General features: G+C 43.5%; 4 protein-coding genes across 4 annotated transcripts; 3 read left to right on the forward strand and 1 right to left on the reverse strand.

The window, feature by feature from the left end:
- Positions 1-1,221, reverse strand: LOC6504369 (cysteine and histidine-rich protein 1 homolog). Its single transcript, XM_001964945.1, has one exon. The coding sequence runs from the start codon at positions 1,219-1,221 to the stop codon at positions 1-3; it is 1,221 nt and encodes a 406-aa protein (XP_001964981.1).
- Positions 1,222-3,001: 1,780 nt separating this feature from the next.
- Positions 3,002-3,691, forward strand: LOC6505664 (protein nemuri). Its single transcript, XM_001964946.3, has one exon. It carries the CDS (start codon positions 3,075-3,077, stop codon positions 3,582-3,584), a length of 510 nt encoding a protein of 169 aa, XP_001964982.1. The 5' UTR covers positions 3,002-3,074; the 3' UTR covers positions 3,585-3,691.
- Positions 3,692-4,281: 590 nt separating this feature from the next.
- LOC123257383 lies at positions 4,282-9,130 on the forward strand. Its single transcript, XM_044716209.1, has 4 exons — positions 4,282-4,557; positions 4,924-6,637; positions 6,702-8,167; positions 9,053-9,130. Exons 1-4 carry the CDS (start codon positions 4,282-4,284, stop codon positions 9,128-9,130), a joined length of 3,534 nt encoding a protein of 1,177 aa, XP_044572144.1.
- LOC26513896 (microfibril-associated glycoprotein 4) lies at positions 9,084-10,988 on the forward strand. Its single transcript, XM_014905143.3, has 2 exons — positions 9,084-10,275; positions 10,343-10,988. The coding sequence occupies exons 1-2, from the start codon at positions 9,200-9,202 to the stop codon at positions 10,476-10,478; spliced, it is 1,212 nt and encodes a 403-aa protein (XP_014760629.2). The 5' UTR covers positions 9,084-9,199; the 3' UTR covers positions 10,479-10,988.
- The last annotated feature ends 451 nt before the right edge of the window (positions 10,989-11,439 follow it).

Here is an 11,439-nt window from a genome sequence, read left to right on the forward strand (position 1 = left end):
TTAGTTCATAACCATCAGGAGGCGTGTAAAGATGCCACGCTCGTTCACCAGCTTGCTGCAGTGCGTCTTTGTGTGGCTGTAGAAGATCGAGGGTGGACTCATAATGCGATCTTTAGAGAACTCGCAACGTTCACAAAGATTGGGAAGAAATCGCACCTCGGAATAGGTGCCCTGGACGAAGGTGTAGCTGAGCACCAATGTGGAGCGGCAATCCGCGGCGGATTCAAGGCGCAACTTGAACATCAAAGTATTGAAAGCCGAATAACAAGTCTCCGGTGCAATATCTGACTCCTCCTTAGGAGAGCTTTTATCACTTCCTTCTTCGGATAACTCTTTCGAGACGATCGGCTGGTTCGGGCGCTCCCACTTGAGAAGCACTTCCCACCGGTGATGGTAGGCCTGAAACCGGGCCACACTGACAAAGGTATCCAGAGGAAACAAGCCCTCCCGGGTTTTTTGGGGCAGAACTTGCAGCCGTCGCATTTTCAAATCTGGAAGTTGCATTATCGTCAGGATTTGGCTGATAATCCGCTGCTTGGCATCCCGGGTGTCCTGCTTCAACTGGAGACTCTCGAGCAGCTCTAACCCAGACTTGCCAACAACTGGACACACCGTTTCGTGTTCACTCTTCCACGGGGCCTCGCCCACCCAGTCGCAGCCCAATCTGTGGTATTGGCAGGACACCAGGCGCTTGGGACAGGAGCGCAGAAAATGCTCTCGCAGACCGGAGCGCGGCATTTTGGCGGCGCAGTGTTCGCAGGCCACCGGCATCTCGGCCACTGTGCTCTCGACCACCACATTCTGACTGGGCTCCCGGATATTGATCCGCACCCCACACTCCGGACAGGTACTTAGTCCGGCACTAAGCAACTTGTCGTGAACGCGGATCTCGTAGCAGCCAGCGCAGATGAGATGTCCCCGCTGGCATTGGAACAGGGCCGTGAAGGATATGTTCTTGCACACCACGCAGCGGGCCACTTCGTTGAGACGCTGCTCCAGATTGCTAGCCGCATCTCGCTCCGTGAAGCCACTGGGCGTAGCCACATTTGAGAGCTCGTCATCGCTTTCGGTATCCTCTAGTGCCAGGCTTTCGTTCGAGGACGCTAGACTCAGATCAATAGGCGGCAGGCTCACGTCGTTGTCGGGGTTTTGGCCAAGGAACCTTATCCTTAACCGTCCATTCGAGGATGAGGCTTCCTCAAAACCCGAGTGCTGGGACATTTTGTTGCCTATTTTGAAGCTTGGCTTAGAGATTGGCGGCGTGCCGATAATAAATGTTTTATATTCTGTTTTTGTGTGTTATTTTGAGTCCAGATGTGTTAAGCTCGGCCAGGTGACTGAAGTGGTGTGACAGTACGTGTCGATCTCTACTACCTGACATCCTTCACCCAGCCTGCCAAGATGAGAAATAATATTTAAAGTGAATTTAAGTTTAGCGACTAAGTGACCATGTGTGTGTACATATATAAAAATAGTCAAGACTACTTTTACTTAATTTTAATAGAAACATTAAAAATAAATCTATTATTTAATATATTTAATAAAAAGATTTCCAAAAAATGTTCCATGTGTAGTCACCGAAATCATTGGTCAGAATACTCTTCGAGCCATTTGTCCAACCAGCCAAGACTATGACAAGCATCCGAAGCAGTTCCGAGTTGGACATGTCCAGTCCTTGGCTATGGGACATGTGAAACCTCTTTTGTTGACTGAAATTGAAAATCCTTTGTTCACACTGTAAGCGCTTTTTAATTAGTTTTTCAAGCGCACTAGTTCAGGAGTCCTGCGAATCGGAGCCAAGGCTACGCCAATGAATTCTATTTCATTACATGAACCAATTGAACACCCCTCGACGCTCGTACATGACTGCCCTAAATCATATTAAAGATTGTGTGAAATTTCTTTTTGGCACAAGCTATGGGGGAACTGCTCTTTAGGCCAAATAATCAACAATTGTAAATCATTTCAACAAATGTCGGCCACGTGATTTCCGGTGGCACGTGCTCCACCTTCGAGTTGCGCCACCAGCTGCCGAAGCAGAAATTATTGGCAAAGCGTTTAAGCGCAATAAATAAGTTTGATTGCTGGCAAGTTGCCAAAAGATACATCCCGATAGCTCTAGCATCCTGCGATCCTACTCTGTTCAACTAAAAAGTTAAGGGCTACGGAAAAACAATTTTTAATTCATTTAAGTGTGTATCTAAAACGCCGCCAGATGTTTGCGCTGCAGTTTTTAATAGTCGTGGATTGGAGTTAGTTTTACCTTCAGTGAAAAATATTAATTCTTTAATCCATAGAGTTATAATTTATTTTAATGTATTTTCTTTTTTGTTGATCTTATTGAATAGATTATTTGAAAATATCCGTTATTCTCAAGCCAAAGCTCTCCTGAAATAACTGAATTATTCAACCAATCGTTGAATATTTTTCCAAGTGCAATTTCCGATTCCGGAAGCTCCGCAGACTCTGAAATCCTTTCTGAATTACCAATACCTCCCTGGGGCCACGGGCATTGCTCGACTAAATCAAACGAAAGCGCAACTAAAACGCTTTTGTGTACAATTGGCTTGTTCTTTTTTTTTAAATGATATTCTGGCCAAGCCGTCTGGCCAACTGGCTGCTGTAGGAATCATAGTTTTAGCCTGGGGAGCTGGGGCAAAGGCGAAACCAATTATTTGCGGACGCAGCTCAGGAAGCCAGCCGAGGGGCAAGCAATTTGTAAGGAAATGAACCGTGAGCCGGGAAAAGGCAGTCGGGGAAAAAAGGCTGCAGTTGAAAGGCGGGGAGGTAAGCTAAACAAAAGATCAAATTAATAGCTGGGCGGTATCGAATCGAGTTTGGTGAGGGAGCGGGTGGGGAGCAAACACAGCTGAAGATGTCTTAAGGGAGTGGGGAAAAGGTTTAAGCTGTAAGTTGCGGGCAGGTGTAATGCAACATCTTGCAGTGGGATAACATTTGAACAGATGGTGAACCCAAAGTTCTGGACTGGATCGAGGAGTATAAAACACCGGAGGTGTCACCTCAAAAGTATCACAACCACTTCCGGCCTTCCACAAGCAACAGTTCGAGCAACAATGTCAGCCAAATACGCCCTGATCTTCGCCTTGGCGGCCCTCTGCTGCCTGATGGCCTCCAGCGAGGCGGCGGCCCAGCGCAGCCGCGTCCTGAGCACCCGTCGTGGCTCCGAGCTGGTCGAGAAGACCACAGACGGTGAGAAGGACACCGAGCTGGCTTCCCAAGAGCAGGAGCTCGAACGTCAGGAGCAGGAGCAAGAGAGAAGCGACCTGGAGGGCCGCAGTGAAGACGGTGCCGCCACTGAGAACAAGCAGGAGAAGGACACCACCACCAACGACAAGGACACCATTGTGCGCCCCAACAAGGATGACGCCCGTGCTCGCCGCATCGTCCGTGCCGGTCGCCGTCGTGGTGGACGCCGAGGTGGACGCCGAGGAGGTCGTCGCGGTGGCCGCAAGACCCGCCGCTCCGGACGTCGCGGTGGACGCAGGCGCGGTGGTCGCCGTGGTCGTGCCGGTGCTCGTCGCCGCACCTCCGTGAGGAGGCGCAATGGCAAGGGCAAGGCTTAAGAACCTTTCCTTCCCGCCGAAGCTAACACTCCGATCACCAATCCGATACAAAGCTGTAAAATACGATATACTGATTTCCCAAAAATAAACATATTTAATTAAAAAAATTACAATTTTTTTCTTAACGTTCTGAAAAGCATTTTTGAAAAAAATTTTTTTCTTTTTATAATTTCAAAAAAATCATCTTACCGACTTATTTAAAAAATCAATCATCACTTATATAAAAAAAAAAGAGCTTTAATAATAATGATTTTCAACTGTCTAAAAAAAATTGAGTTAGATATCAGTTTAGAGGAGAAGCATATATTAAATACAAACTCTGTCACTCCCAAAATTTCTGACATAAATTTTGGTGCTAAGAATTTTTTTATTTCAAAAGGAATTTCAAATACAAGGCATGTTTAGGAATGGACTATCGATACATAGTTTATAAGGTATCCCATATTGTCATCTTTATATTTTCTATACCAACTAGCTTTACAATCCACAACATGTATGCACACACACACCTATCGTTAAGTTCCACAAATGTAAATTTTCTTAGTACCAATTAGACAGCGAAACTGACAAGAACATATTACTCTACAGTCCACTACTCATTCGTCTTAACGGTTGGGGATCATTGTTTGGTCCTTCGCATCCGGATTTGTTTTGTAGTTTTCTGTGCATTGGTTCTCATTTGTAATTGTTTCTCGGCATGGACCAATTAAAAGCATTGACAAAAGGGCGCGCCAGACTCAAGGCCAATATCACACGGAGCTTGGCTTGGGCTGAGGACGCGCAACATTCGAACGCCACACGGGCAGAGGTGTCTTCGCGGCTGGAGCATCTCAACACAACATGGAAAGAATTCAATAGATTTGGTGATGAAATAGCTATGCTCGACGAAGTAGATGGCTATGTGGATCCGGAGCATGACAACATATTCTACGAGGAAAAATATCTAAGGGCAGATGCATTACTTTCGGCGATGGTAGGTACAAGACCTAGTCCATCAATTGGGAACAGTGAAAACGGCAGCGGCGTGCTGCAAAACAACGACGCAATAATAAGTTTGCTACAACAACAACAACTCTTCGAGCAGTTGGCGGCAAATCGAGCCACTGCAAACATGTCGAGACCTAAAGGAGGAGACGCCTACGCGGCGAATTCAGGTAGTGCTCAAATGGTAGGGGCATCAGCTCAAAGCGAATTGCCTAAAATTCAAATTAAACGGTTCGCTGGCAATTATTCAGAGTGGCCAGCTTTCAAAGACATATATGAGAGCACAATTCACAACAAGGCGAATTTGACAAATACGCACAAATTTCATCATTTGAAATCTCTTCTGATCGACGAGGCTGCGAATCTGGTACGACATTTGGCTATTACGGATTCAGCTTACAACACTGCGTGGGAGCGACTTAATGAAAGATATAATCGTCCACGGCACATCGTGAATTCACTATTGGAGCAGTTTATGAAGCTGCCAACAACAACAAGGTCGGATACAACAACATTACGGAAGGTGTCAGACGGCGCCAATGAAATAGTGCGTGGTTTGGATGCCATAGAGGAAACAGGACGAGACTGTTGGATCATCTACTTGACGCTGGAGAAGCTGGATGCAGATACTCGACGCAGGTGGATCGAGCGCAGTGTGGAGACAGACTCACCCACACTGGAGGAATTCTTCAAATTTTTGGATGCACGTTGCGAGGAACTAGAGCTCAGCAAGCGGGAAACAATCGGAGGCAAGACTACAGCCTCAATCGGTGACAAGACAAGGAAGGTCACACATTCGCTGGTTGTACTTGAAGGAAACAAGTGCAGCAAATGTCATTCTACAGAGCATCGTCTGTATGGATGCCAACAATTCTTGGATATGTCAGCAGGACAGAGGGTTTCGTTTGCCAAGGAAAACGCTCTATGTTACAATTGTCTAAAACCTGGTCATGGGGTCAGGAAATGCAAATCCACGTTCAAGTGCAGACAATGTAAAGGTCAGCATCACTCACTGTTGCACCTGCAACGCACGCAACAGGCTATTGGAACAATCGCACAAACTGGTGAGGATCAGGAGGATCCTAGCGCAAACATCTCAACGGTGACTACGAGTCACATCGCACAATCAACTGGATGGAACAGGAGCACCTTGCCGACGGCCATGGTCAACGTTCGCAACGCAAAGGGAGATTTGGTAGCATGTCGACTCCTATTGGACACGGGTTCAGAACTGTCGTACATATCTGAACGCTGTATACAAACACTTGGTTTGGCTCGTACGCCATCACGCATACTGATTACGGGAATTTCATCAACCAAAGCAGACACTACAAGGGGATGCAGCACTATAAGCATCCAATCCCGTATTTCGCAAGATCAGCTGGTAGTCCAGGCTCATGTGCTTGGAAAAATTACGTCATCATTGGAAAGGCAGGCCATCGACGCGTCTGCACTTCGAGGTTTCAACGATCTGCAACTGGCAGATTCACAATTTAGCACAAATGCCCCAATTGACATTCTTTTGGGTAGCAAACACGTTTGGAGTGTTATAACTGGGAGAAAGATCTACGACGACAAAGGAAAGCTCATTGCTATATCATCAATTTTCGGATGGGTAATTACATCACTGCTTTCATCACGCGCATGCAGCGCTACAGCACTTACAACAACAATAGACATCGATGCTTATCTCAGAAGGTTCTGGGAACTGGAAAGCATACAACGCAAAGCAGAAGTTCAACCTGAAGACGAGGAGGTGGAGAAACACTTTCTTGCAACACACACTAGAGACAAACAAGATACACTTCAAGGAGCGCTACAGAGGTTCAAATCAGTTAAACGACGTTTGGCGCAGAATGAACAGTTACGTAACGATTACGTAAAGTTCGTGAGGGAATACCTGGAGCTAGGCCATATACGAGAAATCCCACCGAGCGAAATTCCCAAGGGTAGGAATTTCTACCTGCCACATCATCCCGTATTAGGTCGGAAACTTCGAGTGGTTTTCGACGGATCATATCAAGACGCCAAAGGCATGGCTTTAAACGACACGCTCTCGATTGGACCGAGTATTCAGCGAGACCTATTTTCTTGTGTGCTTGCGATTCCGTATGTACAAATACGTCTTTTCAGCGGACATAGTCAAGATGTTCCGTCAAATCTGGGTGAGCGAAAAACATAGAGACTATCAGAGAATAGTATGGAGAGAGGATCCGTCAGATCCTATCAAGCACTTCCAACTATGCACGGTGACGTATGGAACATCATGCGCACCATTTCTAGCAGTCAGAGTGCTAGAGCAACTAGCTGCTGACCATAAGCACGAGTTTCCAAACGCAGCAAAAATCGTGTTGGAAGATTTCTATGTCGACGACGTTCTCACTGGAGCAAATAGTGAGGATGAGCTGCTACGCAACAGGGACGAACTCGTCCAACTGATGTCCTGTGCTAACCTAGAGCTCGGGAAATGGGTATCGAATACCAAACGCATCAAACCAAAGGGTAACACGGATTCCTCACAATCACCAGTCAAAGTGCTAGGGCTGCAGTGGCACCCTGGAGAGGACACATTGTCGTACAATGTAAACCTATCGAAATATCCTAGCCGAGTGGTTAACGACGATGGAACCATTTCGGTCGCCATACCTGGTGCAAAAACAAGAGTGGCACCTTTGAAGCAGCAGTCTTTGCCGCGCCTGGAACTATGTGGCGCACTTCTATTGAGTCAACTTCTGCAATCCATAAAAGCTGGACTAATGAACAACGACGTAACGATCTACGCATGGAGTGATTCGACGATAGTCCTGTCATGGTTATCGTATTTACCAGCCCAACTCAAGACGTTTGTTGGGAACCGCACTTCAGAAATCCTCGAAACCATCCCGAAGCATGCATGGCGGCATGTAGACTCAAAATCGAACCCAGCGGATTGCGCATCCCGTGGCTTGGGAGTATCCGAGCTCATTGACTTCCAATTATGGTGGAAGGGTCCTTCATGGCTGAGGGACAAGGATCAATTCTTGGTGAAATTGAACAATACTCACAACAGTACTTCTCTTTCAGACAAACGCATACATGGTGAAGTCAAAAGTAACTACCTAGCTGCGCAGACGAATGTCACGACGGACAACCCATGGGATAAGCTTCTCAATCGCAACTCATCTTGGCTGAAGCTTATACACACACTTGCTTACGTTTTGCGCTTCATTCATCGCATGAAGCACCCATCTTCGAAACAAACATCGAATTCTCTAACATTCGATGAGATCAAGGCAGCAAGGATTCGGTGGCTGCAACACGCTCAAGCTGGTTTTCAACAGGAGATCCAGTTACTACGCGCAAACAAGGCTCTAGGGAACCAATCTCAATTGGTCAAGATCTCACCAATCATCGACAAGGACAACCTGCTAAGAGTAGGTGGACGAATCCAACATTCGCAGTTGTCAGCAGAGGCGAAGCATCAGCAGCGTCTTAAGTGGACCACGACAACCCCTAACATTTCGATCGGCAGCGTTGCGCTCGTCAAGGAGTCCAACACACCACCAGCATTATGGCATCTAGCGAAGGTGATCGACACTTTCCAAGGAAAGGACAATATGGTTCGAGCAGTCCGGATCATCCGGCTCAAAACCCGGCCAATAACGAAAATTGCGAAACTACTCAGTTCAGAAACCGTGTTTCAGGGTGGCCCGGGATGTTTAGGAATGGACTATCGATACATAGTTTATAAGTTATCCCATATTGTCATCTTTATATTTTCTATACCAACTAGCTTTACAATCCACAACATGTATGCACACACACACCTATCGTTAAGTTCCACAAATGTAAATTTTCTTAGTACCAATTAGACAGCGAAACTGACAAGAACATATAACTCTACAGTCCACTACTCATTTGTCTCATCGGTTGGGGATCAAGGCATTTATTACAGTTTACATATTATATTCTTCAAAGAGAAAGATTTCCAACTCTTCGGTGTAGAAATAATAAATCAAATTCTTCTTACTTTAATTGGTGTTGTGGTTCTAAAGTTATGAGCCATAATTAGGATTTACTTGGTCCACATGAACACGAAGGTGGTTTAAGCCCGAGCATATAAGATTGCATATGAACTTTGGCTCATTGTCGCAAAAAATTGTCGCATTTTTTAACTCCAAACTAATTTTCCAGTCCTTTGATTTATTCCTTGGCTTAGTAGCTCCATTTTATCCCACTTTTAGTGCTGAACCCTAGATGGTCCCTAGGCAAAATGACTCGTCAAATGAATGAAGTATACTCTTATGTTTGCCAATTTTCACCGTCGAAATAGTTAGCTTCATTTTGTCCAAAAGTTTGAAATGAAATGAATAACTTACGATCCTATAAAGTACACAGATATTTACGTAAGTGCATACGACGAGTTCAGCCAATACAAAAGAAAATTTACATTTAGAAATTTTGATAATTTCCAAATAATCTTCCCGATGCGACCCTTGCTACAGCAGACGACACTGATAACCTTGGGAAAGGCTGGAACTGTTCTCCTCGAAACAGATAAGGCAAGCCCGGCTCGTGGATAGGCTCTTTGTTTTAAGACAAGCCCGGCTTAGTTTTCATTCCACCGTAACATAGAGACCTGGAAGCACGCCATGGAACCGAGAGTTTTAGTTGCAATTCTGTCTGTTTTGGTCCTGACAGACTTAACTTTCGCCGACGAAGAGTCTTCTAAAATTAAAGTATCAGAAAAATTTATAAGGTCGGCTGAGTGCAGTGGTAGTTGTTTTAAAGCCGCGTTAAGTGAAATTAAAACAAAAGATGAACAAATAGATGCACTGATCAAAAGCAACGAAGCTCTTATGAAAACACAAAGTGACAATGAAGAGCTGATACGGACCATAAAAATTGAGAATAACAAAAAAAACAATGAAATTATAAATAAAGAAACGCTTATAAACTTACTAAATAAACAAATAAACGAAAAAAATGAAAAACTTCTAAGTTGTTTGCACAACATTAATAAAAACATTAATACAACGATTGAAAAAGAAAAGGAAATCCAGGAAAACAAAGAGGAGATAAAAAGAAGAGACCAACTACTCAATAAAAAGGATAAAGAAATCCAGGAGAGGACTGAACAGGCAAGGAGCAAGGATGCTTTATTTAGGGATCTCACCAGTCACATAAATGTTATATCCCAAAACTTAACTAAAGCAAATACAAAACTAGAAAAATGTGATGAAATAAACTCTTGTCCCATCTCCGGAAAAGGCATATATCATATAAAGCTTTCTGAAAAGAGTGCATTAGTGGCTCCTTGCAATGGATCTGGATGGATGGTAATTCAAAGACGGATGGATGGCAGCGTGGATTTTGGCCGGAATTGGACGGAATACAGAGATGGATTTGGCAATTTGACTGGAGAGTTCTTCATAGGCCTGCAGAACTTGCACCTTATAACTAAATCGAGACAGCACGAACTACTTATCCGTCTGGGAAAAGTGGATGGATCCACTGCTTTCGTCAAGTACGATAATTTCAGGATTGGCAGTGAGAAGGATTTCTATCTATTGGAATCGGTTGGAAACCACACTGGCGGAGCAGGAGATTCCCTCAATTACCATTTGAACATGAAATTCTCAACAACTGACAGGGATAATGATCTAGCTGAAGGCAGTTGCGCTAAGTGGCATGGTGGTGGCTGGTGGTTTAGAGAATGTGCAGAAAGGTATATGGTAAAAAAAATTTTTGAATATCCTTAATAATAATTTTCAAATACTGTCTTCAATTTACAGCTGCCTAAACGGAGGCTTCCACAAAGATGGTAAAATGAAAAACTCAAGCAGCATCTATTGGGGAAGTTGGTACAATTACGACTATTCTGTTTCACTTACATTTGTCGAAATGATGATCAGACCTAAACCCTTTTAAAAAACTTGGACTGTGGAATTGACAGAAATATTGCCCACGGCAAGGGTATAAATATCATGGGTAAATTGGGTCCGTACATGATAATTAAAAGCAAAACAATCAGGAAAGTTGAGATACACTTTATTCAAGAATCTAAATTTTTGAAATTAATCTTAATTTTTTTCTAATGCCAAGTTGAAATCTTGAACTTGTCTTGAGTCCTGGGTTAATGTCATAGTAATAAGACCTAGTAATAGTTAGTAGTAAGAGGTAACCTGACTAAACACTCAGCAGAACGCTTCAAATATACGTAAGCAGCGTTGAACATGTAAATGAAATGACTTCGGTGTAATTTTGAACAAACAAACTTCCATTTTCCATTGAGATAACTCTTATCGTAATTTTCCCACTTTTAACCCAAATTCAAACAAACAGAAAAACAATTCAATGGAAAAATTGGAATACACTTAAAATTTGGAAAACGGTGAAAAAATGTAGTCTTATGACCTCGAATTTCCTGAACAAGTACTAATAGACGGGTATTTATGGTAAGACTAAAATGTTTTTGTTGTCAATGTTATACCATAAAAAGTTTATTATAAAAAGTGACTTTAATATTTGCAAATATATTTCACCCAAATTTCTCAAAAAGCAAATGACTTTTCAATAAAAATGTTCTAATTAAAACAATACCTTTTAATTGGTGTAACATATAATATATTCGGATCAGACGCACAAGGAACGTTTTTAATTACACGGCTATACATAGAAGCCTCGTGCTCTTCCATCCTATGGTACTTGCAATTGCTTTTGCAAGCAAACATTGTATATAATAGGAAATCCTAAGTAAGCTCAATTTAATGCTACTATTAAGTTGCTTATAAATATTTAAAATTGTAACTTAAATCTTAACACCACCTTGAAGCTACACTACTCATCCGGACATGGAGAAAAACTTTCCGGATTCTCCGAAAAATCTGAA

Source organism: Drosophila ananassae, chromosome 3R (assembly GCF_017639315.1).
Source record: "Drosophila ananassae strain 14024-0371.13 chromosome 3R, ASM1763931v2, whole genome shotgun sequence".
NCBI classification, from domain to species: Eukaryota; Metazoa; Arthropoda; class Insecta; order Diptera; family Drosophilidae; genus Drosophila; species Drosophila ananassae.